Raw genomic sequence first — 27346 nt, 5'->3', positions numbered from 1 at the left:
CACAATAGAGAGTGAGATTTTCCAATGAAGAATGAAACCGTAGATGGCACTTTTACAGTAGACAGTTCAAAGGTACCCAAGAGGGAGTGAATATGCCCCACAGAGTATGTCTTGCAACCAAGGTACAGACTGCTTACCAGATTAGTGTGATTTCAGCTTTGATCCCTGCAGGAGTTTCCTGGAGACAGCCCGGCTTGGACAGCTACGGGATCTTGGCTGCAGTTTGGCTTCTAGCAGCATGACTGGTGGGACCAACAAGACTAGTTCCAGGTAGGCACTGAGTTTGGCAGGGCTGTAGGGATGGGGAAAATGAGAAGCGGAAGAGAACAGAACTGAGAACCACTGCCAGTTTTTTTTCTGGGATGTTTTACTAGAGCTTTTATGGAGTCACATACTTGAGAAGTATGAGCATATTTGCTTCAAGAATGGTAGGGGCTTCAGAGGAATCTACGGCATGGAGCTGGATGCTGTGTGTGAAGTACAGGTATCTCTTCCCCCGAACATTATACTCCAGGAATTTGTACAAGGAAGTGGTACTGATACCATCATAGATCCTGCACTTATAATAAGTGTACAGTAAATAATGAATAAATGGATTGAGTGACTGAATGATCGATTGAGACAATAAATCTCGATTCATTCAGGCAATTTTGTATCCCCAAAATGTGGGCCAGGCAATGACTGTATGGAATTGGAAGATGAAGCAGAGAAAGAGCTTGCCCTCAGGATTTCAACAATCCTATAGGGTGATTGAAACATGCACACAAATTACTTTAAAACAAGTTGGAAAACATGATGGAAAGTGATGAAAGCTATTGTTGTATAATAAAAACTTGTTTGGAATTTGGATTCAAGGTTTGAATTCAAACTTATTAACTTACTGTCTTTAGTGATTTGTCCGCACTGAGTTTTAGCTCTGGCCACACCCCATTTCAGCTAACACAGAACCTCCGGAGGTGAGACTCAAACATCTACATTTTTAAAAAATTTTTTATCAAAGTATTTACAGTGTCTCAGGTGTTCAGCAAAGTGTGGTTCAGATAGACGGTTAGGAGTTCCCGTCATGGCTCAGTGGTTAACAAATCTGACTAGGAACCATGAGATTGCGGGTTCAATCCCTGGCCTCACTCAGTGGGTTGAGGATCCGGCGTTGCTGTGAGCTGTAGTGTAGGTCGCAGATGTGGCGCAGATCCTGCGTTGCTGTGGCTGTGGTGTAGGCTGGCAGCTGTAGCTCCAATTAGACCCCTAGCCTGGGAACCTCCGTATGCCATGGGTGCAGCCCTAGAAAAGAAAAAAGAAAAAAAAAAAAGATAGATGGATAAATAGATATTCTTTCTCAGATTCTTTTCTATTATAGATTATAACAAGATATCAAATATAGTTCCCTGTACTATATAATATGTCCCAGCTGTTTATTTTATATACAGAAGCTTGTTCCTATTAATCTCACACTCCAACTTTATCTCTCCCCATCCCTTTTGTTAACCATAAATTTGTTTTCTACATCTATGAGTCTGTTTCTGCTTGGTAAATAAGTTCATTGTATCATTTTTTAATACTCCACATATAAGTGATATCATGTGATATTTTTCTGTATCTGTCTGTCTTACTTCACTTAAGTATGATAATCTCTAGGTCCATCCATGTTGCTGCAACGATGGCATTATTTCATTCTTTTCATGGCTGAGTAATATTCCATTTTATGTATACCACATCTTCTTTATCCATTCATCTGTCAGTGGACACTTAGTTTGCTTACATGTTTTGGCTATTGTAAATAGTGTTGCTGTGAACATTGTAGTGCATGTATCTTTTAGAATTAGAATTTTCCTCTTTTCCAGATGTATATACAGGAATGGGGTTGCAAGATTATATGGTAACTCTATTTTTAATTTTTTAAGGAACCTCCATACTGTTCTCCATAGTAGCTGCACCAATTTACATTCCTATCAGCAATGTAGGAGGGTTGCCTTTTCTCCACGCTCTCTCTAGCATTTATTATTTGTAGCCTTTTTGATGATGGCCATTCTGACTAATGTGAGGTGATACTTCACTGCAGTTTTTATTTGCATTTCTCTAATAATTAGTGATGTTGAGCATCTTTTCATGTGCCTTTTGGCCGTCTGAATGTCTTCTTTGGAAAAACATCTATTTAGGTCTTCTGCCCATTTTTTAATTAGGTTGCTTTTTTATATTAAACTGTATGAGCTGCTTCTATATTTTGGAAATTAATCTCTTGCTGGTGGCATCCTTTGCAAATATTTTCTCCCAGTCCATAGGTTGTCTTTTCATTTTGTTTATGGTTTCCTTTGCTGTGCAAATGCTTTTAAGTTTAATTAGGTCCCGTTTGTTCATTTTTGCTTTTGCTTCCTTTGCCTTATGAAACAGATCCAAAAAAATGTGTTGCTACAGTTTATGCCAAAGGGTGTTCTGCCTCTGTTTTCTTCTAGGAGTTTTATGGTTTCTGTTCTTATGTAACAGTCTTTACCCATTTGGGATTTATTTTCTTTATGTGATGTGAGAAAATGTTCTAATTTCATTCTTATACATGTAGCTGTTACAGTTTTCTCAGCACCACTTATTAAAGAGACTGTCTTTCCCCTCTGTATATTCTTGCCTCCTTTATTGTAGATTAATTGACCATAAGGGCACAGGTTTATTTCTGGGCTCTCTAGTCCTAGCTAAAATTTTCACTGTGTTCATCTCTCTTTTCCCTAGTTGTTTAGCATTCTTATTATTAATGTTTTGAACTATTTCTCTGGTAAATTATTCATGTTTCATTCCTTATTTTTTCTCTTGTTCTTTAGTTTGAAACAAATTCCTCTGTCTTCTCATTTTGCTTAACTTTCTCTGCCCATATAAAATCAGGTGAAGTTGGGATAGTTACCTATCCCGGTCTTGAAGAGGTGTGCATATGAAGGAGTATGCCTATACAGTCTGCATGTGCCCAGGGGCTTTGGTGGGAGAGCTGGATCTGAAGTCACATCTTCCCACAGGGTGTGCAGGACCTTAGGGGAAGGTGTGCTGCAGGTGGAGGGGCTAGAGCCAGGGCCCGGTGTGAGCCACGGCTCTTCCCATGCTCAGTGGCTTACACTACCCTGTCTGGGGCAAGATCGTGTCCTAAGTTGTTGAAGCAGAATCCCCGAGGGTCAGGTCCAAGCTGGTTCCATTCCTTCTAAGCGTGTGCTTTCCCCCATCCCTGCATTGGTACCTTTGCCCCAGCAGGGAGCAGGACTGGAGCAAGAAAAGCAGGAGCAGGTGCCCACTCTGGAGCAGTCCTGGCATAACAGTAAGAGTTTGAGATCACTTCAGTCTCCCTTCTCTGTGAGTGCCAGTAAAGGCTGCCATCACCCCATTCAGATGTAGTGCCAGGTCCAAGCCAGCCCCATCCCCCTCACCTACACGCTCTCCTCAGTCATGGCCGCCTTCACCCTACCCTAGTGGAGAGCTGCACCGTGGAGGAAGAAGAGCTGGAGTGGGTGCTCAGTGTAGGTCTCAGGAATCCCCTGGCACTCTCAGTCTCCTTCCTCCTCCTTGTTTCGGGGGTAAGCAGATATGTGCACACTCTTCATGGGCGAAGTCTAGGGTTCTTACAGCTCTCCTGTCAGTTCCAGGGATTTTCAAGCCAGCTAATGGGACTCCTCTGCCAAGTATCAGACCTCAGAGCTGGGGTGCCCAGCTTATGATTTGAACCACCCACCCCCAGGGAGGATCTCTGAGCCCATGTAATCCCCCTCCTACTCCCTGTCCCCTTCTAGGGGTGCAGGTCCTGACCTACCATTTTTATTTTCTCTTCCTACGCAATTTCATGTAGATGTTTCTTTACAGCCTTGGTTGCCTAAGAGTCTTTCTGCTAGTCTCCAGTTTGTTTTTAGCAAGAATTTCTCCTGATGTAGTTGCACTTATGATGTGCTCATGGGGGGAAGTGAGCTCAACATCTTCTTTCTTTGCCACTTTGATCTCCACCCTCCTCAGTGATCTGCTTTATGCCCACAGTTCAGATAAGGTGACTTAGGACTATGGAGACAAAATTAGCACCTAGGAGGAAAGCACAAGAATAGATCTAGGGATTCCAATTATTCTGCTATTAATTGAACAAGATAACCTTGGTTTGGATCAAAAAGCCTAGCGTCCTTTCTGAAGGGAGGAACAGTGATTAGACAAAGCTTCAAATAGCTCACAGTTCCCCTACCCCCATCTGTAACAGGCAATTATTGAACTCTAGTGTCGCCCAGCTTGGTGCTACAAAGATTTGGATGTAAACATATATGTTGGTGCTATACCAAGAGAGAGACAGATAGATAGAGACAGAGTTCTTGATCCAAAGGGTCCTACTTCTCAAAATTAGGTTTTGCACATAACCTGTGTTAAAAGGTTTTTATCCTCAGGGTGAAAATAAAATGAGTTTGATGTTACTTACAAACTCATCACCTGGCTAGTCCACACAGCCACTGGTGCAAGCTGGGTAGCAAGTTAGAAAGCACTTGGCCAAAGCCAGGTGTGTCATAGTATGTGCAAGTGGAAACTGACTGGTTAATAACACAACCACAGAATTCTTTGCATCTATACTGCTTTTGATTTTTCAAATCCATCTCATAGCAAATTTTCACTCATCTGCAATTACTATACTCAGTTGTTCCAAGTACTGTTACAGACTCTCATTCAATTGCTAAACCAGGGCTGGATTGTAATCGCCATGTTTCAGACAGAGAGTTTAGATTCAGAGAAGTGAAAGCTTTCTTCAGTCACAGTGGTCTATAGGGAAATGGCCAGAAAGGCATCTCAGTCTCCTGACAGTTTTTCTAGATACTCTGGATTACCCCGTGCCTCAAAGTTGCCCTTGTTTACCCAAACTCCCTCTTTTTAGCATCTCAGAGATTCTGGACAAGGTGCAAGAAGATGCAGAAGATGTCCTTTTCAGTCTGGGTTTTGGCCAAGAGGACCACAAAGACACTTCCCGGATTCCTGCCCGATTTTTCACCACCCCCTCTCAGGCCAAGGGCATTGATTTCCAGCTCTTCCTGAAGGCCCAGGTGCGGAGGATTGAGATGGAGGACCCTTGTCTCATGCTGGCCAGTGAGTGTTAACCACGGACCCATGCCCTGCTTTTCTTCCAGCCTCCAGACATTCATGGCAGGAATCAATGACTCTAAATCCTACTTTCTCTTAGTCAACTTCATTCAACCCTTTGTCTCTTAGGTCTGTTTCTTCCTATATTGTCTTCAGTGAAGATGGAGAATTTCAACTTCTGCTTCTCTCGCTGAAGGACGATTTCTTCAGGAGGTCTCATCACGATAACCTTCCTTAGATCTTCTTTCCTTTAGCTGAATCAAATGGAACAACGTCTTTAAATCTTATCCCCATTTTCTCTTTCTTTTTTTTGCCATTGAATTCAAAGAGGAATTTATTGTAAAAAAGGGACTTACATTTGAGGTATTGGGAAAAACTAAACTTGAGAAGTTGTGGACTTAAAAATACCATTTTCTTATTTCTTAATTGGAGTTATCTAATGTTCTCCATTTATAGCCACTACATTAAAAATAATTTCCATTTAGGGCAGTGGTTCTCCAAGTTAAGAATGTTAAACTATGCAGGAGTTTATAAAACATCCATATTCATATGCTTTTTCTCTCAGAGCAGGTGGTAGGGGGTGCTCAGGAATATTTATTTTAAACAAGCACCCCGATGATTTTTCTATGTAATCCTTCGATTACACATCTAGGGAAACAATGATTTAAGCTGTCCTGATTCCCTACTAAGGAAAGACATGAGGAGGCTTTTCTACCTCTAAGAGGAATATAAGACTAATTTATTCTGTATGTGAGAATATATTTCAAATTATATTCTTTTACAGCCCCCCCAATATAATGGTGTTTCTGACAGTGTTGTTTCATAGTCTTTGAATCAGATGCAACTTAAAACTTTAGTAAAACTACACTTGAAAGCTCCACCTACTGAAACAAGGGTTTTGAGTTGGAGAATTTTCACAACCATTTTAGATGATTTTTATGCACACTAAAGACTGAGGATGATTTATGGAATTTCTTTTATGTGCTGGATACATAATCAGATGTTAAATTCTGGAAGAACAGTCTCTAGGCAAGAGGAACGGGATCCTTTAGGACACTTAGAGTTTAATGGATATACTGTTTATAATGGCACTTTGTAACTATAGATGTGCACATGAAATACCAAAGGATACTGTTAAGATGCTTGAGATACAGCCTGAGATTCCCAAATTCCCAAATGGTGCTGATGCTACTGGACTACTGCCCGCACTTGGAGAAGCAATGTTTAGTAGAAGTAATACAGTCAATCTTAATTTATCTACCCTGTCCATTGCCTAGTAATTGCTATCCCTCAAATTTGCTGCTACCAGGAATCCTTCTATAACCCTAAAGTTTTCCTACCACCTAAGAAAATAATGTTAATTTTTCCCATTTTTAGTCATGTTTGTCATCCAAAGCGAACACTATAATAGAGACCGTTGTATACCGACAGCAGAAAGGATGTGCTAAATTAATATATAGAAAAGTTTCTCATCCTGTATAGAAGTAATCTTTAGACTGCTTAGATTAGGGAGTCGAAAAGTCAAGAAGCTCTAGAAAGGAAATCCCAGGTGTCAGAAATCTAAATGGGAGAAAAACAGGCAGAGCAATTGACACCATCTTTCTGAATTTTGAGCTTTAGGGAGATTATTGAAGGGAAAGATTCAAGAAGTAATTTGCTAATGACCCCTGGGCTCACATTCTTCAACCCTTGTCTGCAGGCAGGTTTAAGCAAGTGCAAACACTGGCCGTCACTGCTGATGCCTTCTTCTGTCTCTACTCCTATGTGTCTAAGACACCTGTCCAAAAGTTCACACCATCCCACATGTTCTGGAATTGCAACAACGCAACTGATGTGCCATCCATCAAGATTCTGACCCCAGAACCTGAACCTCACTCACCCAGAGAGCGCCTCCGGAAAGCCATCTCCAAAATGTGCCTGTACACATGCCCACGAGATCGGCTCTCACCACCTGACAACACCCCTAAAAGGAACAGTTTAGACCAAGTGGTGTGGGAGGTGATGGACAGAGTGAGAGGAGAGAAGTTGGTCCTCCAGCAAGACCCTGGGTTTGGGCCAGGCCCATGGGGAGATCCTGTGCCCCCTGTCAGGGATACAAAGCTGCCCACTTCTTCCTGTCCATGTGTCCTCTGCCCTAAAGAGGAAACACAGCAGGGGATGTCTACAACACAAGCATCAGCACAAACTTGGGATTCTAACCTCAGGATTCCCTGTTGCACACATTCTCTGCGCAGAGCAGATCTACAGTGGAATGCAGACCCTGCTCAGGTAAAGAGAGAGATGTGGGGTCTACAGGCCACCAGCAAGGAAGTCCACTCAGCCAAAGATGAGACCTTCTGGAAGAGAAAGAGCAGAGCAAGAAAGAGCCTGTTTCAAAAGAATCCCATGGGCAGGAAGGTTAAATCGCTGGACCTGTCCATCATCCAACAGAAATGGAATCCTAGCCAAGAGAAAACAGAACTGCACCGATCTCTAACCCAGCAGCTGCAAGACACCTTTGACTTGGAGGTGAGTGGCTTGGAAGTGAGGGGGAGGCTGGCAGAGAAAGTCTCTGGATTCTAGCCCTTGGGTGAAGGAAATCCATGTTCCCATTCCTTGCCAGATATACCAATTCTTGAATCACATCCAGAAATCTTTGGTCTTGAGATAGAAATTGATGGAAGATAATATGAGAAAAAGATTGTGTGTGTGTGTGTGTGTGTGTGTGTGTGTGTGTGAATGACTGGGCCACTATGCTATCTATACAGCAGAAATTAACACAACACTGTAAATCAACTATATTCTAATAAAAAAATAAAGTTAAATAAATCTTTGGGAATGGGTTAATACAGGAGGAAGGAGAAAGAGAAATGGGCCTCCTTTCTCAAGAGCATCCAGGTTTGTAGCACTGTTTTTCTAATTCTTCATCCAATCTGATCGTTAATGAAGCTCCTCATCAAGTACACCTGCCCCTATCGATAGGTTTGTGGGATCTACACAAGAGTACAGATAGAGGCCAGTTATACACTAGGCTAAACACTGTTAAATGAAACATCTTCTCTTCTGCCTTGACAAGTATGTAATCATAAAGACCTGGAAGTTCAGGTTCCAATCTGGAATTTCCACTCTTGGGACTTCAGTGCTAGAACAAGGCAGTGGGGGCAGAGCTACTCCCCAGCCCCGGCCTGTCTCTTTCTCTTCCCATGCCCAGGTCGGTCCTGTACCCTAAGGGATTTCGCACACACATATGTGAACACCCCAGCCTGCATATCCAAACGCCACACACTCCCTGCCCACAGACAAAAGCATCCACTGGTCGTCCACTCAGGCCTGGGAGTGCAAACTCTAGGAGAAAGGCTGGCCCTTGAGAAAACAGACACCCAGCAAACCAATGCATTTCTCTAAAATAGGTTTGAGGATATATGAGTAGCATTTGGGGAGATTCTGGGTATCCAGAGCATGTTCTAGAAGGAGTAATGCAAGATCAAAATGCACACATCCTCCAGGTCCACCAGCTCTTCATCCCGTGAACTCTAACATTCAGGATTCCTCTTGCCAGGGTCTAGAGATAGTAATGCTATCAAGTGCTGGGGTCTCAAGAGAAAATTCTCAAATCTTTGCCACAAGAGAAGCTTTAATGATTTGCATGGGTGTCCCCTCTCTTTGGATGTGGAGCTGCTCCTGCCTTCCTCACTACCAGGTTTCTAGCACAAGAGAAGAGGCCAAGTCTCTCAAGTACACTCAGCCTCCTTCCCCTACAGCTACCTGCCAGCTTCCACCTTTCTCCACCACTGGCGCTGACTGAATTCTGCCGGGGTCTTGGTTACAGGTGCAAAGCGACAGTGAGGAGGAGGAGAGCCATTGGCCCATCAGACCCAGGAACTCCCACTTCTACCAGACTTTTGCTGGCAAAGACTCAAGAAGTAAGTGGGCCTCTCTCTTTCTCTCTGGTTCTCAAACCTGGCTGCCCATTGTAAGACCATGGGAGGATTTTTTTAAATATTCACAATGAAGGGTCCCACATCCTGCCTTCTGATTCAATTTATATGGCCTGGACACCAGGGGCTGGTTTCTAAGCTCCTGAGGTGATTCTATTACAGCTGGGTAAATACTTCTTAGATCAGTCATTCTCCGACTTGAGCCTCAAAATCAACTGGAGGGCTTGTTTAAACTACAGATGGCTAGGTCCTAACTCCCAGAGTTTCTGATTAAATAGGTCTGGACAGGGCCTGATAATCTGCATTTCTAACAAGTTTTCAGGTGATGTTGATGCTGCTGGCCTGGAGATCACCATCTGAGAACTGTTGTGCTGTGGGATAGTCTGTGTAATCTTAATATTCAAAATGTAGTCTGCAGACCAGACGTATTAACATCACTCATCATCATTCGTTAGAAATGTAGAATTCCTGCCCCTCCACACCCCAAGACCTGATGAATCACAATTTTATTAAGAGCCTTCAGCAATTCACTTGCACATGGAAGTTTGAGAAGCATCGTTGTGGTTGTACCACCAGGTAAGGAGCAACCATGGAGATTTACCCCAGCACCTGCTTTTCTAATTAGCCCATATCATTGGATTTAGGAAAGATTCCTCAATGTACCTCACAACTATGTTCATTTAGGCTCTGGAGTTCCTTTCTGCAGCTAGGGTTTGATTACATAGCTCTCCTTCCCTCTTACAAAAGAACAATGAATCTCACATAAGTCTTTCCTCCAGATGTGAAATTTGAGTATTAACTCTTTTAAAGCTGTCCTTCGTGTTTTTTGTTGTTGTTGTTGTTGTTTGTTTTTTACATTTTGGCTAAAGATTTATTATTAAACTAGGCAGAAATTAGTGTGTCCTGGTGTTCTGCCTTATCCCCTAGGACTACAGAGAAGGTGGCCTCAGGGATAATGATTTTTCCAAGGTACTAGGAATTGAAATGTTTCTTGAATCAAGTAAATGAATCATCTTGCTTAGCATTCCCTCCATTTTTAATGTCTTAGTACTATTTACTGCACATACTACCCTGATAGCTTTTTGGAGAACACCAGAATTTCACTATTACGGATCCAGAATCACAGAGGTCTTTATGACCCTAATTCCTTTCACTCTAATTATGTATAGTTTTAAGGCCCTAATCACTCCTTCTTTCTCTCTTACCCATTACCTTCATCTCCAGGTATATAGATTGTATATATCCATCACTTACAAAAGAGGTAAATAGTAGAAGACAGCAATATACTATATGTTGAGTTTAGGATATTGAATCAAATGACCTACCCCATACTAGCTCAATGATCTTGCAGAAATCATTTAACTTTTGTTTGTTCCTATGATACTTTGCAGGGACTATGTAGAGGTAATGTAACACATTGGAATAACTTATAATATTGCTGCTACTGATAATGATGATAATTTTAGAAAAGGTAATCATTGGAATGAAATATTTAGATCAGTGGTTCTCAATCTTGAAACCTTTAAAAAAAAAAAAAAAAAAAAAAAAGCTCTTTCCTGGACCCCACCCAACAGAATTAAATACAAATCTCTTAGGTTAGCACTTTGGGCATGATTGTTTATTCTTCTTTAAAAGCTTTCCTAGTATTATCAGTTACGCAAAATGTAGTAGATTAAAGGCAAATGTATTTATTATTTCTCACTATTTTGTGGGTTTACTGGGGGGCTTCTGCTTCTCTCACTTGGGTTCACTTCCCCAGATGCTTTTGGCTAGTTGACTGGGCTGAACGAGAAGGTCAAAAATAGGCCCACCCACAATGTTGCTGACCTTGGTGCTGAACCTCAGTCCTGAGTGTCCGCCCGTTGCTCTCTCCATGTGCTGAGTCATTCTTCAGTAGTCTAACTTATCTTTCTTACGAGGATGTTCAACAAGAACTGAAGTTGCAATGCCTTTTTTTAAGGATATGTTGCAGGTTGCAACGTGTCTCCTCTACCACATGTTATTGGTCAAATCAAATTACAGATTCAAAAGAAAGGAAACAGACTTTACTTTTTTAATAAGAGTGGCAAAGTCACACTGTGAAGAGGCATGTGGGATGGGAGGGTTTTTGTGGTCATCTTTATAAACAGTCTATCACAGATAGAGATTCTAGTGCCTGGTGAGGGTTAAGAATGACTAGTTTAATTAAAGAGCTTTATCCTTGCCCATTAAAGATGCCCTGAGGGTAGGCTCTCATTTTCAAACTCATCAAAAATCAGCCACAGAGTACAAAATTTGAAAAGAAAGTTAACTTCTAGATTTGTCAAATTCAAATAGAAAATGTGGAATATATACTCCACAGCTAGGTTCCCCTGCCAAAAAAAAAATTAATTTAGTCTAAAATACTAAACTTTGTTCAAATGTTATTTGTCCAGCAGATGTCAGCCTCACACAAGAAAATGCTAAAATGTCCAGCAAAGCAAGCGATGCAGGAACTATGTGATTAATTATACCTTTCTAGATAATTCATGTGATACCCAAGACATCAGTTCCTCTCACAAACTTCTTCCATGTTTGACTAAAAAACAGTATACAAATAGATTGGAATTCAGTTGCCAGGGAGGAATTTTCTGGGAGTTATCCTTTTTTTTTTTTTTTTTTTTTTTTTTTTGAAAGGGCCGCACTTGTGACATATGGAGATTACCAGGCTAGGGGTTGAATCGGAGTACAGCCACCAGCCTACGCTGTAGCCACAGCAATACCAGATCCAAGCCGTGTCTGTGACTTACATCACAGCTCATAGTAATGCCAGATCCCCGACCCACTGAGCAAGGCCAGGGATCAAACCCACATCCTCAAGGATATTAGTCAGATTCGTTTCCGCTGTGCCACAACAGGAACTCCTGAATCATACATTTTAAATAAGTAACTAGATTCCATTTTCTGCAAGGGTGAAGGGATTTCATTACAGCAAGAGTTATTGTGCTTGGAGATGTTGTATTTCACTTATTCTAAGATATAAGTTTTTCTACATTTTAATATCTCTGAAGTAGAATGGGTCTAACAACTGGCAGTTGTCAGCAGATATAATTTTGTGTGTGTATGTATGTATAATTTTAATAAGGATGTAAACTTTGCATATAAGTGTTATTAAGGAGGCAAATATATGTAATTAAAAGTCTTAAAAATGGTAGCTTATAAGATTCAATGAAACACAGTAACTTTAGAAATTAAATGCACTTAGTCTCTCAGGTAAATTAGGAGATGATTTTTGTAGGTTTTCCTTTTATGATTCCCTAGAAGAATGATAGATCTCTTTCACTGAGGCAGGGGATTACAGTAGTTCCCAAATAATTCCAATGTTCTATGAGTTGTTTAATAATCTTCTCACAAAGCTATAAACTATTTCTCTCAATCATCCTTTAAAAGATCACAAGGAGTGAGGAATAGCTGTGAAATAGCTCAGTACTGCCAAGAGCAAAGACTGCATGAGAAACATGGGTAGAGAAGTTCACTTATCACCATCAAAGGCAGAACTAGAGGGACATATATACTACCCCTTCCAGGGTCTGTCAGTATCTCCTAGGGTCCCTCCACCTAGCTCCAGGGATTAATCTACTACTTGTTATCAGGCACAGGAAAGGTGCAAGCATGGATGGAAAGTGGTAGCAGCATCTAGCCGGTCACTTGTCGAGTTGTACAGTCCTCATGTTGCACAAAGGCATTCACTTGAAAAGGAAAATAAGGGTTGGAACTCAACTCTACTGAGTTTATCTTCCAAAATCTCAAGGGTCTTCATCTTCTGAGACGGAATTTCTTATTCCCCTAATTTATCTACATAAAGTGAGTGTCTTTCTGTAATTACGCAAAGGCACTTTTTCTGTTAAAGATATGGTCCCCAGCTATCAGCTTTCTTCTCTCCCATGGTATCACTTAGTATCTGCCAGATAAGTCCTAATCTTCCTCCAAGTTCCTGGCAAAGAATGACCCTCATCATTCTTCATAATTTGCACCATGCTCAAGAATTTCAAATTCACAACCCTCTTACTGGTGCACTGTTGCTGTTAAAGTATTTGACCTTTACCACATTTATAAGAAGCAGGGTCAAGAAGGTTTCTATTTGTGTTTGTTTGTTTGTTTGTTTGTTTTATTAGGTCTGAGATAGCATAAGACAATGTATATTCTATTTGTGAAATGATCATATCTAGAGGTTTCGTTTTATGGTCAACTCTGCTGGTGGCAGTGGAAGAAGAGATGAGCGTGATGGGTGGGGAGGCTGGTGCAGAGCATAGATAAGGGAAAAAATTAGACTGAGACAATCCCAAACAGTGGGTAACTCAGTGCACTATCTGTTTGTGAGCCAAGTAGCTACAGACTTGCTCTTTGACATAAGATCTTCCTATATGATAATATTAACAACAAACACATATATAGTGCTTATTACATGTCATACACTACCCTTAGCACTTTATAGGAATTAAAAATCATTTAATCTTGTGATATAAGTTCCCCATCTTATAGATAATGACACTGGGCAGTTATTTTTATACCAAAATAAATTCTGAAAAGTGACTATCAGATAGGAAGTATAAGGAGAAATGGGAAAAGGGAGAGGGGAGGGAGAGAGAACATCATGAGAATGTGATGATTATTTTTCTGCCTCATTTACAATTCTTACCAAGATCATTCTGTGTCTGTTGGGGAGATATAATTAAAAACAAAGTCTTCCGCCACCCAGAAACCCTCTTCAGGAGGATATAAGAGAAAGAAAACAGCTTTGTTTTTGAATGAGCACTAAACCAGAATATGATGTGCATCACGGACAATTCATAAAGAGATTGCAAAGACAGAAGGAAAGCTTATCCTCCTATATAGCCAAGAAGATACAAAGCATTATATATATGTTGTCAAAATAAACAATAACTAGTCCTCAGGTAAGAGGATTTGACAGCACCACTTTTCACATATAGTGTTTATCCTAGATTCGCCTGGTAACTGAAGTGGACAACTGTATTAGCTAGTTGCTTTTATTCAGTGGAAAAATAAATACCTCTCATATTTTTATGGCATATGGTGGTTTTGCTGTTGGAGCCAAGCACTTAAAATTAGACTCCTACCCTCCCATGAAGGGAGGTGGGGATGCCATAACCCTTAATCATTACATTTCAAATCAATGGCTTCTATATTCTTGAGAAAGACATTTTTGATTTGTAATGGTGGCAAGAGGCTTGTTTGTTTTTTTTTTTTAATTTTATGTACATGTCAAAGAGACAAATAAACAACTTACAAGTTTTCTAAAAAAAACATGCTTTAACCAGCCAGGTGAGTGTCCTGCCCCTGTGTGATACTCCTCTATGGCCCTGCCAAAGTGAGCAGGCAAGCATAGACCACACAAGAGATGCTCCTTCAGTGCATAGCTGTGAATTTCTGGGTCCCACAAGTCTGAAACCATCAGAGAGACAGTTCTTAGCAGGCTACCACCCCTAGGGAACTGCACAAACAACAAACTGAAACACTTCTTCAATCTTCCTGAGAAAAAAGGCATTTTTACTTATCCTGAACTCAGCCTGAGGAATAGGCTTCAAGTTTATCACATATCCCAGATGCTAGAGAAGTATCCTCAGGGAACACTGGCCCAGGGATACCATCTCTGTACTCTTACCTAGCCTTGTTACAGCTTGCCAATACCTCGATTATGGTGCTTATATACTCACCTGGACCTCAGATTTTTGCAACATTTACTAAGGCAATACCTCCAGTGCTCTTGGCCTGGAAGCCTGAAGAGTCTACAATTACAGTCCCACTAAACTGTATGTATCAGCATATCTTAAAAGCTGCTACCTGAGGGTCTAACTTCCAATCTACCCAAAACTAGGTGCTGACGAAGATCCCTCCCCCGGAACCCTCACAGATTATGGCACACTTCCAACAACTGGGATTTATCAAGAATAAATCTGGCTGCTTAGACAAGCACAAAGGTTTGAGAGACAACCAAGAACTAGGGTAAAGTTAAATGATAAGATTCATCTCCTACACAAGGCCACTCTTTCAAGACTGAGAGACATAGCCATTTCACTTAACCAATAGAAACAAACACAGAGTCAAGCAAAAATGAGGAGACAGAGGAATATGTTTCAAATGAAATAAAAAGATTAAAAAAAAAAACAGAAAAAACCTCAATAAAGTGAAGATGAGTAATTTACTGCAAAAATATTCAAAGTGATGGTCATTAAAATGCTCATCAGGAGTTCCTATTGTGGCTCAGTGGTAACAAATCTGACTAGTATCCACGAGGACACAGGTTGGATCTCTGACTTTGCTTCAGTGGATGAAGGATCTGGCATTGCCATGAGCTGTGGTGTAGGTCACAGACACCGTTTGGATTTGTGTTGCTATGGCTGTGGCATAGGCTGGCAGCTACAGCTCCAATTTGACCCCTAGCCTGGGAACTTCCATGTGCTATATGTGCAGCCCTAAAAAGACAAAAAATAAAATAAAATATAAAATGCTCACCACACACAGGAGTGGATAAACACAGTGAGAACTTTAACAAAGTAATAGATAATAAAGCACAAAACAGAAGTCACAGATTTGAAGTATACAATAACTGAACTAAAAAGTACACTAGTATTGTTCAATAGCAGACTGGATAAAGCAGAAGAAAGAATCAGTGGTCTGGAAGACATGGCAGTGGAACTGACCCAAACAGAGCAGCAAAAAGAAAAAAGAATTTTTTACAGCAGCTATTGATGACATTGTAAATTAACTATAATAATTTTTTAATTAAAAAAAGAATATTAAAAATGAAGATGGTTTAAAGGACCTATGGGACAACATCAAGAGGAAAAACATTCAAATTATGAGGGTATCAGAAGGAGAAAAGAGAAAGAAGATAAGAGAGTATATTTGAAGAAATAATGGCTAAAGATGTCCCTAACTTGGGGAAGGAAACAGACATCTAAATTCAGGAAGCCCAGAGTGTTCTAAACAAGATGAACACAAAGAGACTCACATGAAGATTATAAATAAAATGTCAAAAATTAAAGAGAGAATCTTAAAAGTAGCAAGAGAAAAACAACTTTTTATGTTTAAGCAAACCCTCATAAGACTATCAGCCAGTTTCTCAGCAAAAACTTTTCAAGCTGGAAGTGGCATGATATAGTCAAAGTATTGAAAGAAATAAATTTCCAACCAGAAACACTTTCCAGACAAACAAAGGCTCAAGGAGTTTATTACCACTAACCTGACCTTGCAATAAGGGCTAAAGAAATGTCTTTAAGTTGGGAAAAGAAAAAAAAGGAGCTAATTAGTAACAGGAAAACACATGGAAGTAAACATCTCACTGGTAAAGGTAAGTTTTATCTTTACTAATATATATAAAGGTAAATATATATTAAACATAGTGGATTAATCACTTGTAAAGCCTGTATGAAGGTTAAAAGATAAAACTAGTGAAAATAACTAGAACTAAAATAATTGGTTAAGGGATACACAAAATTAAGAATTATAAAATGTGAGATTAAAAACTCAAAATGTGAATGGAAAGTTTAAATGTAGAGTTTTAGAATGCATTCAAACTTAGCTTGCTATGGAGTTCCCATCATCATGGCTCAGTGGTTAACGAACCTCCTGACCAGTATCCATGAGGATGCAGGTTTGATCACTGGCCTTGTTCAGTGGGTTAAGGATCTTGTGTCACCATGAGCTGTGGTGTAGCTCATAGACGTGGCTCAGATCCCAAATTGCTGTGGCTGTGGTATAGGCCTGCAGTTGTAGCTCCAATTTGACCCCAGCTGAGGAACCTCCATATGCCATGGGTGTGGCCCTAAAGAGACAAACAAAACAAAACAAAACAAAACAACCTTAACTTGCTATCAACTTAAATATATAAAAACTCTCAACAAAGTGGTCATAGAGGAAACACGTCTCAACATAATAAAGGCCATATATAACAAGCTTACAGCCAGCATCATACTTAGTGGTGAAAAGCTGAAAGGTTTTCCTTTAAAATGAGGAACAAGGTAACGATGTCCATGTGTACCATTTTTACTCAAAAAGGAACCAGAAATCCTAGCCAGAGCAGTTGGGCAAGAAAAATAAGAGGCACCCAGACTTGAAAGGAGGAAATAAAGTTGTCACTATTTGCAGATGACATGATTTTATATGTAAAAAATCCTAAAGCCTCCACAAAAAAACTGTGAGAACTAATAAACAAATTCAGTAAACTTTGAGGATACACAATAGATATACAAAAATCTGTTGCACTTTTATACACTAACAACAAGCTATCAGAAAGAGAAATTGAGAACAATTCCATTTACAATTACATCAAAAAATAAAAATACCTAGAATAAATTTAACTTAGGATGTTAAAGACCTCTACACTGAAAACTATAAGACATTAATGAAATAATTAAAAAAGACACAAGTAAATGGAAAGGTACTTTGTTGTCATGGAGTAGAATAATTAATATTGTTAAAATTTTCATAATACCCAAAGCAATGTACAGATTCAGTACAATCTCTATCAAAATACCAAGGGTATTTTTCACATAAATCAAATAGACAATTCTAATATTTGTATGGGACTACAAAAGATTCTGAATAGCCAAAGCAATCTTGAGAAAGAAAAACAAAGCTGGAGGCATCACAGTTCCTGTTTTAAAACTATACTGCAAAGCTATAGTAATTGAAAACGGTATGGCATTGTCATAAAAACAGACATATAGATTTTTTTTTTCTTTTTGTCTTTTTGTCTTTTGTTGTTGTTGTTGTTGCTGTTTCTTGGGCCGCTCCCGCGGCATATGGAGGTTCCCAGGTGAGGGGTTGAATCGGAGCTGTAGCCACCGGCCTACGCCAGAGACACAGCAACGCAGGATCCGAGCCAGGTCTGCAACCTACACCACAGCTCACGGCAACGCCGGATCGTTAACCCACTGAGCAAGGGCAGGGACCGAACCCACAACCTCATGGTTCCTAGTCGGATTCGTTAACCACTGCACCACGACGGGAACTCCCAGACATATAGATTGATGAAACAGATAAGAGTGCCCATAAATAAACCCGCAAGTATATGGTCAACTAATTTACAACAAAGGAAGCAAGAATATACAACGTGGAAAGGAGAATCTCTTCAATAAGTGGTATTTGGAAAATGGACAAGCATATGCAAAAGTATGAAACTGGACCACTGTCTTACACCATACACAAATATTAACTCAGAAGGGATTAAAGATTTGAATGTAAACCCAGAAACCACAAAAATCATACAAGAAAACATAAGCAGTAAGCTCCTCAACATTGATCTTAGCAATTTTTGGGGGGCTCTGAATCCAGAAACAATAGAAATAAAACAAAAGTAAACAGGAGTTCCCATTGTAGCTCAGCAGTAACAAACCCAAGAGGATGCAGGTTCTATCTCTGGCCCCATTCAGTGGTCAGTGATGGCTGTGAGCTGTGATATAGGTTGTAGATATGGCTCAGATGTGGCATTGCTGTGGCTGTGGCATAGGCCAGCAGCTGCATCTCTGATTCAACCCCTAACCTGGGAACTTCCATATGCCACACTTACAGCCGAAAAATAAGTAAATAAATAAATAAAAACAAAAAGGCACCAAAAAAAGTAAACAAATGGGACTACATCAAACTAAAAATCTTCTGCACAATGAAATCAACCATCAACAAAATGAAAAACTTACTGAAGAGGAGAGGATATTTTCAAATTGTATATCTGACTAAGGATTAATATCCCAAAATATGTAAAAAGCACATATAATTCAATTAACAAGAAAAACAAACAATCTGTTTAAAAAGTATGTGAGGTCTGAATAGACATTTTTCCAAAGAGGACATACAGATCAGGTCAGCAGCCTCAACATCACTAATCATTAGGGTAATGCAAATCAAAATCACAATGTGATATCACCTCACATGTGTCAGGATAGTCAAAAAGACAACAAATATTAGGTGTTGGCAAGGATGTGGAGAAAAGAGAACCCTGTGAACTGTTAGTGTGAATGTAAATTGGTGCGGCCACTGTAGAAAATAGTATGGCAGTTCCTCAAAAAATTAAAAAGTAGAGGAATTCCCTTGTGGCTCAGTGGGTTAAGGATCTGTCATTGTCACTGCTGTAGCTTTGGTTACAGCTGTGGCACAGGTTCAATCCCTGGCCTGGGAACTTCTGCAAGCCACAGGTACAGCCAAAAAAATTAAATTAGAACTAACATCTGACCCAGCAAATGCTCTTCTGAGTGTTTATCCGAATAAAATGAAAATGCTAATTTAAAAAGATATATGCACCCCTATGTTCATTGAAGCATTATTTACAATACCAAGATATGGAAACAACGTTAAGTGTCCATTAATGAATAAATGAATAAAGAAAATATGGTGTATGTATACAATGGAAAACTCAGCCATTAAAAAAAGAAATCTTGCCATCTTCAACAACATGCATGGACCTTGAGAAGATTCCATGCTTCTATGTGGAATCTAAAAACAAAACAAACAACCATTCCCATTATGGCTCAGCAGTTAATGAACCCAACTAGAATCCATGAGGACTTGGGTTCAATCCCTGGCCTTGCTCAGTGGGTTAAGGATCCAGAGTTGCCATGAGCTGTGGCGTAGGTCACAGACACGGCTCGGATCCCATGTTGCTGTGGCTGTGGTGTAGACCGGCAGCTACGGCTCCGATTCGACCCCTAGCCTGGGAAGCTCCATATGCTGTGAGTGAGACCCTAAAAAAAAGACAAAAATATTAAATAAATAAATAATAAAAACAAAGCAAACAAAACTCATTATACAGGGAACAGACGGTGGTTGCCAGAGGGGAAGAGAGTTGGAGAGTAAATGAAATGGATGAAGGAAATCAAGTGGTACAAGCTTCCAGTTATAAAATAAGTAGTCTGTGGGGATATAATGTATAGCCTGGGTTCTATAGTCACTAACAGTGTATTGCAAGTGTTAAAGTTGCTAAGAAAGTAAATCTTAAAGAGTTCTCATCACCCACACAGACAAAAAGAAACATGCTTTAAGAAAGGGTGGATGGGGGCAAAGCCTATTTCTCAACAGGGGAATTTACGTTTCTTATTTTGAATTTGTATTTGCCATTATACTTCCTTATATCTTCATTTTTCTTCCTTTGCTTTCCCTTTATCTGTACTGCCCCATTCTTCTTCATCATCTTTTTTTTTTTTTTAATTTGCTTTTTAGGGCCACACCTGCAGCATATGGAAGTTCCCAAGCTAGGGACTGAATCAAAGCTGCAGCTGTTGGCCTACCCCACAGCCACAGCAATGCCAGATCTGAGCCATTTCTGCAACTCACAGCAACACCGGGTCCTTAACCCACTGTGCAAGTCCAAGGATCAAACCCATATCTTCATGGATGCTAGTCAGATTCTTAATCCACTGAGCCACAAGTGGAACTACCCCCATTCTTCTTTAGAGCTGTAGAAAGCAGAAGAACAATTTCTATGTGCATTACATAAAGTTCATTTTCTGAGTTATACATTTCAGATGTTTCAGCAGATTACCAAGGCCGTATCCCAAGCAATCAAGCCACACAGCTTCATGTGCCAACATTCACGTAGACTATAGTATAAACATTGCTCCTGAAGATATGGAGAGCAGAGTCCCTGGTTCCAGTCACACTACCTTACCCAGCCCCTCAGGTAGAAAATATCTCTAGTGATTATATAGCATTTTTGGAGACATCAGCTCTCTAATCATATAGAGAACAAAAACCATTTTATGCTTGATAAGAGAAGGAAAATTATTTAGCGAGACTATGTGACTAGTTAGTATCAGAATCAGAGCTAGAACTTAGGTCTCCTGACTCCCAAACCAGTGCTCTTTTCATCAGAGCACACCACTCCAAGTCTGCAGGAGTTCAAACTGTAGCTGTGGCTCAGAACAAGCCTCACTACCAATACTTGGGGCTCATAATTTGATGAAAGATATAACAGGAACATTGACAGTTACTCTGACTTAATTTCGTTAGATGCTCTGGGGACACAGAAAAATGAACTTCCCGAGGTTAACATACCCAGCTGAGTCTTGACAGATGAGTAAAGACTGAACAGGGGAAAGGTAGTAGGGGAGGTAGAAGAAGAAAGAGGACATTGGTATCCTGGGTAGAGAGAAAATATCTTCAAAGGCGGAGAGGAATGGAATATCAAAACACTGTATCTTCAGAAACTACCCCTTGTGCCTAGTGGGAGAAAGGGGATATGTGGGAGAAGATCAAAATTAAGAATAGGAAAGATAAAGATAAATCAGATTATGAAGCAAAGTCTTCTGTGTTATTTTAACTGTTTTGATCTAGTCTAGGAAGACAGGAATCTACTTGAAATTTTATGAAGGAAGTAACATGATTAGAAAGATCATTCTAGGGGAGTTCCCGTCGTGGCGCAGTGGTTAACGAATCTGACTAGGAACCATGAGGTTGTGGGTTCGATCCCTGCCCTTGCTCAGTGGGTTAAGGATCGGGCGTTGCCGTGAGCTGTGGTGTAGGTTGCAGATGCGGCTCGGATCCCGCGTTGCTGTGGCTCCGGCGTAGGCTGGCAGCTACAGCTCCGATTGGACCCCTAGCCTGGGAACCTCCATATGCCGCAGGAGCGGCCCAAAGAAATAGCAAAAAGACAAAAAAAAAAAAAAAAAAAAAGAAAGATCATTCTAGCAGAGGTATGGGAGATGGATTAAATAGGGAACCAGAGGAATGAGGAAAATCATTTAAGAGTCTACTACAAAAGACTGAGGAAAATGTAATGACCAGAAATAAGACAAGAGGACTGAGAATGGATGGGGAGAAGAGTGGGATTTTGAAATTTAATACGCACTATGGCCAAGCCTAGGACCAATCAGATTTGTGCTCATGATAGAGGGAAGAGATGAGAAAAATAAATATAGGGAAATTTTCAGGTTCCTTCTTGAGTGACTAAGTGAATATTAATGTCCTTTTATTAAGAACAAAATGCAGGAGTTCCCATCGTGGCGCAGTGGTTAACGAATCCGACTAGGAACCATGAGGTTGCGGGTTCAATCCCTGGCCTTGCACAGTGGGTTAAGGATCCGGCATTGCCATGTGCTGTGGTGGAGGCCACAGACACGGCTCAGATCCTGAGTTGCTGTGGCTCTGGTGTAGGCCGGTGGCTGGCTACTGCATCAATTAGACCTCTAGCCTGGGAATCTCCATTATGCCATGGGAGCAGCCCTAGAAAAGGCAAAAAGAAAAAAAAATGCAGTAGAAGTAACAAGTTGGAAGGCAGATATTTTAAAGTATAACTTTCAAAAGGCTCTTCTCTCCATGAAATGAGATTCCTGAAAAAGGTCACCTCTTAATCTTTAGACTTATGAAAGTATACCCATACTTTTATTCTTATTCCTTTTTACAGACTGCTGAAGAAAATGACCAAACCATTGCCAATCCGTCTTGTGCACCTGGAGCTGAGCCCTGACATTCTGTACCTAGTGTTTCTTTTCACTTTCCATTGCAGGCTTTCAACACCACCACCACGGCACATGCTCTGACAGCAGTGGCTTCATAGAGGAACCTAATTCCCACCTCTTCTTGCAGAAAGTTGTTCAGCCTCCAATATCTGGCTCCTGCTCCCTGGCCCTACAAACTCCTGATCTCAGCAGGAGAAAAGCAACATGGTACCCCAGACAGAAGACCAGAGTGAGAGACTTGGAATCTCCGTCCTGATACTGTTATGAACAACATGCGCAGAGATAGACCGTAAGCCGTCACTTCATTTCTCTGTGCTTTGGTTTTTTCTAGTATGTGGGTATTAGTATTCATGAGCTACATGATATGGACAGTGGTAAAGTGGCCAAAGATTTAATTTTCTCCCAAGCTTTGACACTCCCTGGGACAGTTAGAGGATTTAGAGATGATCCGGTTTGAGGAATAAGGGTTGCTACTAGAATACCCTCAAAGGGCTCAAGCTAAAGGAAGAAGAAGAAATCCCACTTTCAGGCTCTGAAACCCTGGTGCAACCTACAGTGGAATTCCCTCTGTGCCTCTACTCATCCCTGTGTGCCCCAGTTAAAGTCCAGGAGGTCTTCCACCACCGTACTCAAGCCCTGTTTTTCTTCTTGAGGGCTCACTTGAGAATTTCCATTTGAAACCTCCCACCCCTAAAACCAGCTTCTCCCTTTATCCCTAATTTTGTATCTTCATAGGAAAAGAAATGAGTGGGATTCAGAGTCCCTCCTCTTGGCCATTGCAAAAAAACCCACAGTATTTTCTGCTGGCAGAAAACGGTACAAATAAAACTATGTTTTTCAACCTTGGCACTTTTTTTTAAAGAGAATTAACAGTTGTGGTTTTTGTCAGACGGAAAATGCTTTGTCAGCGAATGAGGCTTAAACACCTCCAGTGCTCTACTAGGCGTTATGGGGTATGGAGCATCTTAGATACATTCTTTCCCCAAGAAAATTTTAGTAGAATGGGAGAGGTCTCTCTCTCTCTCTCTCTCTCTCTCTCTCTCTCTCTCTCTCTCTCTCTCTCACACACACACACACACACACACACACACACACACATTCCTACGGTAATGTATTACTTGGTTGCCTAATACACTGCAAGATAGCAAAGACCAGGAAAGAAGGATTCTGTGGAAAGCATAATCATGATTGTTAAAGAAAAAAAATCGTGCCAGATATGATGAGCAAACAGTCTATTTTATTTCCGTACTGTTGCCAGTATTACACAGACCTGACTGTCTGGTTGTCTAACTGGGTGGAAATGAAGGGCTGGAGAGATTTTAAGAGAGTGTCAGGCATCTTGGACCATCCACGTTTGCTGATTGTCCGTACACAAATGAAAAGGAACCTACCTACCTGGTATCTTCTTGACAGGAGGTAGTTTTGCAGCTTGGAGCTAGCCCTTCCCTCTCTTCCCCCCCCTAAATTAAGCTCCTACCCTCCTGCAGAAACTGGGAGATGTGAGGGCTCTTCTTGATATTTGCCTTTCAGAGAAATGGTTCTTAGGTCGTAGAGAAAGACTTTCCTTGGTTGTAAAAGTGGAATGAAGCTGGGAGAAGATTTACATCTCAAAGGGACAGAGGTCAGGGCTTAGAGTCAGGAAGAAACCTGTCCAAAGTTTAGTCAAGCTGAGGGGAACTTTAAGGCCATCCTGATCCTGACAGAGAACAGAAGGAGCTGACATTATTTCATCTAAAGAGCTTAATAAGACTAATAGCCCATTTGACCTCATCACCTTGAAGAAATAACTTGGGGCTGCAGAAGGGGTAACCCTTTCTTTCTGCTTTCTGGCACAGCTTCTGCCAGATGCTCCTATTAGATGCGGGAATGAATGCCTGAAGATTTCAAGAGGGCTTATTTGGAGGGCGGTGGGGACAGGATTCCAGAGGCTGGGTATGCAGGATAGCCTCTGTTCCTCAGCGGCTTCCTGGGGCTCTGTTCCCTCAGGCCCACACGGCCTGAGAGCCTGGAGTAACTGACCCTGCCCCCACGGAGGAAAAGAAACACTGCGTTCTGCCTCCCCTTCCCTTCCCAGGCGGATCCTGAAAAACTCTGAAAAGTAAATCAGAATCATTTGTGGAAGATTCTATTATTAGCCTCGGGAACAAAAGCTTCTTCCCACCGCTTGTCTCTCTCCGCTGCTCCCGCCAGCATCTGCATGGGCTCCACTTTTTGAGTGATGGATGAGAGGGGCGGGGTGTGGAGAGCAGAGCCTGCTCAGCTTTTAGGAAAAAGGGATCAGACACGTGGTAATTCAGTGGCTGATGAACTGAAGCGCAGCCACTGGAGTCTCCGCAAGCACCTTATACTCCTTTTCACAAGCGGGCCCTCTTATCAGGACTTCCAAGCTGCTACATCCCTGTGAGCCCAGCAGGAAAGGGGTTAATATCTCCATTCCACTGAGAAAAACTGAGGTCTGAGAGTCATGGGATATCACAGCTTGAAAGGACTGGTCCAGTTGTCTGTAAAGAAAAAAAGGCCCAGAGAAAGGAAAGAAATGCGTGACCAAGCACACCCATGCAGGTGGGCTAGAACTCAGGTCCTCTGATCCGGCCTAGGGGGACTTCTTTCTAGTAGATCCATTCTCGGTGCTGCCCAAGCATTTCTGCACAATCCTCTTTAACCAACACCCTTTCAGGGCTGATTTATCTCTGCCACAACCACTCCCACCCCACCCCCCAACATTTCACGGCCATCCTGGGTCACCTAATACCTTCACTGCCATCCTGCGTCACCTAGGAAGCCCTGCGAAAGGAAAAGGAGCCTATCTGGGATGTCGGACACCCACGGGAAACCGGCTGCTCATACTTGCAGCCCGCAAGGCATTATGGCAAGTGTCTTTATGCAAATTGCAGCTTCCAAGTGAATTCTAAGAATAGGCTAGAGAAAGACAGGGTTCTTACAGGGAGCTTGTTTAAAGGACAGTAATGTGCGTGGAGCTGGAGATGGCTTTCCGGAACTACATTAAGGCTTCTGAAGGCTGCTGGAGAGAAGGATGGAGGGCAGGGACCATGGGAATGGGGATGGAGGGACCAAAGGTACTTAGCTGGCTTGCAGAGACATCCATAGTTACTAAAATCTGAGGACCGAGTGGTTATTTCAAGTTAGCCCTTCCTTCCCAGGAGTCTGCCACTACTTAGAGTCACAGCTCAAGAGAGCAATGAGGATTTAAACCCTACTTGGGGCCCCAAACTCATGGAAACAAATATATTTATTTGGATCATTCACTAGCCTGCTGTGTGATTTAAGCAAGGTGCTTAAAACTCCCTAAGTTCTCCACTGTAAAGATACTGATAACTGTCCTGTCTAGTATATTGGATTGGAGCAAGTGAAGTAATGGTATAAAAGTGCTTTTAACACAGCAATATTTATTCTAGGAAGGAGTCTCAGGAGACAGAAATCCCGGACTCACAGCATCAGAATGTCAGTAAAGTGAGGAGGTAGGACCAGAATCTAGTCACTCACTGACTTTATTCATGGCTGTTGCAATAGCAGAGAGAGGCCAGAATTAAGCCTGAACACAACGCTGCTGAAACCAGAGTAATAGTTTTTGAGGGCTGAAGTGAATTAATGGAAAAGCACCAAAGGACCTGAGGAGGTGGTCACAGACCATCTGTACTTGCTAATTGGCTTTATCCAAAGGAACAATCTCTCTATCTTTGGGACAGAAGGTAGTTTCTCAACTTGCGCTAGGTGTCCTCTGATGTTAGACTCCTACCCTCCAGCAGAAACTGGGAGATAAGGGTACTAATCTTCTTTGATGATTATGTTCCAAAGAGATGGCTCCTAGGTCCTTGTGAAAGACAGCCCTGTGTTGTAAAACTGTCAAGATACTGGGAGGAGATTTACCCAAAGGAATTGAGGAAGAATTTACAATGGCAAATGTTGGGAGCTTGGGGGGGGGGGTATTTTTGATATGGTAGGGTTTTATTTTCTTTATTATGCTTTGTTTTTTACTTTTTAAATTGAAGTATAGTTGATTTACAATGCTGTGTTAGTTGCAGGTGTAGAGCAAAGTGATTCTGTTATATAGATATATACATATATTTATTCTTTTTCAGATTCTTTTCCATTATAGGTTACTACAAAATATTGAATATAGCTCCTTGTGCTATACAGTATGTCCTTGCTATTTACATATTTTATATATAGTAGTGTGTATATGTTAATCCCAAACTCCTAATTCATCGCTCTCACTCTTTCCACTTTGGTGACCATAAGTTTGCTTTCTACATCCATGAGTCTGTTCCTGTTTGGTAATAAATTCATTTGTATCATTTTTTATATTCCGCATGTAAGTGATATCATATATTTATCTTTCTCTGTCTGACTTCATTTAGTATGATAATTTCTAGGGCCATCCATGTTGCTGTAAGGATGGTTTTATTTCACATTTTTTATGGCTGAGTAACATTCCACTGTATATATTATATACAATGGATGTGGATGATATATTATCCATTCACCTGTTGATGAACATTTAGGCTCTTTTTGTGTCTTAGCTATTGTAATAATGCTGTGATAAACATTGCAGTGCATGTACATTTTCAAATTAGAATTTTCTGTGGATAAGTGCCTAGGAGTGGGATTGCAGGATGATATGGCAACTCTATTTTGAGTTTTTTAAGGAACCTCTTTACTGTTCTCCATAGTGGCTGCACCAATTTACATTCCCACCAACAGTGAAGGAGGGTTCCCTTTTCTTCACACCCTCTCCAGCATTTGTTATTTGTTGACTTGTTAATGATGGCCATTCTGACCAATGTGAGGTGGCACCTCATTATAGTTTTGATTTGCATTTCTCTAATAATTAGTGGTGTTGAGCATCTTTTCATGTGCCTGTTGGCCATCTTTATGTCTTCCTTGGAGAAATGTCTATTTAGACCTCTG

General features: G+C 40.9%; 1 protein-coding gene across 20 annotated transcripts in view; it reads left to right on the top strand.

The window, feature by feature from the left end:
- The window catches only part of TESPA1 (thymocyte expressed, positive selection associated 1), a 129298-nt gene that overhangs the window by 9365 nt on the left and 92587 nt on the right, over positions 1-27346 (top strand). For 5 of the 20 annotated variants that reach the window (XR_014803295.1, XR_014803293.1, XM_084955848.1 and 2 more), the window contains exons 6-10: positions 172-270; positions 4868-5076; positions 6770-7578; positions 8879-8972; positions 22465-22706. Coding sequence is in view for 13 of the 20 variants with exons in the window: in XM_084955848.1 (XP_084811974.1) it covers positions 172-270; positions 4868-5076; positions 6770-7578; positions 8879-8972; positions 22465-22673 (1420 nt within the window). In the remaining 7 variants the exon portion in view is untranslated. Of the gene's footprint in view, positions 1-156; positions 271-4867; positions 5077-6769; positions 7579-8878; positions 8973-14841; positions 16318-22362; positions 26741-27346 lie in introns of those variants that run through there. The other 15 variants (XR_014803291.1, XM_084955843.1, XR_014803292.1 and 12 more) reach the window with 14 other exon arrangements.

Source organism: Sus scrofa, chromosome 5, assembly GCF_054392235.1.
Source record: "Sus scrofa isolate SSC_HxYL_T2T_F1_AM1 chromosome 5, Sscrofa_HxYL_maternal_Yorkshire_Landrace_v2.0, whole genome shotgun sequence".
Classification (NCBI taxonomy): Eukaryota; Metazoa; Chordata; class Mammalia; order Artiodactyla; family Suidae; genus Sus; species Sus scrofa.
This window is presented reverse-complemented; position numbering and strand designations above follow the sequence as displayed.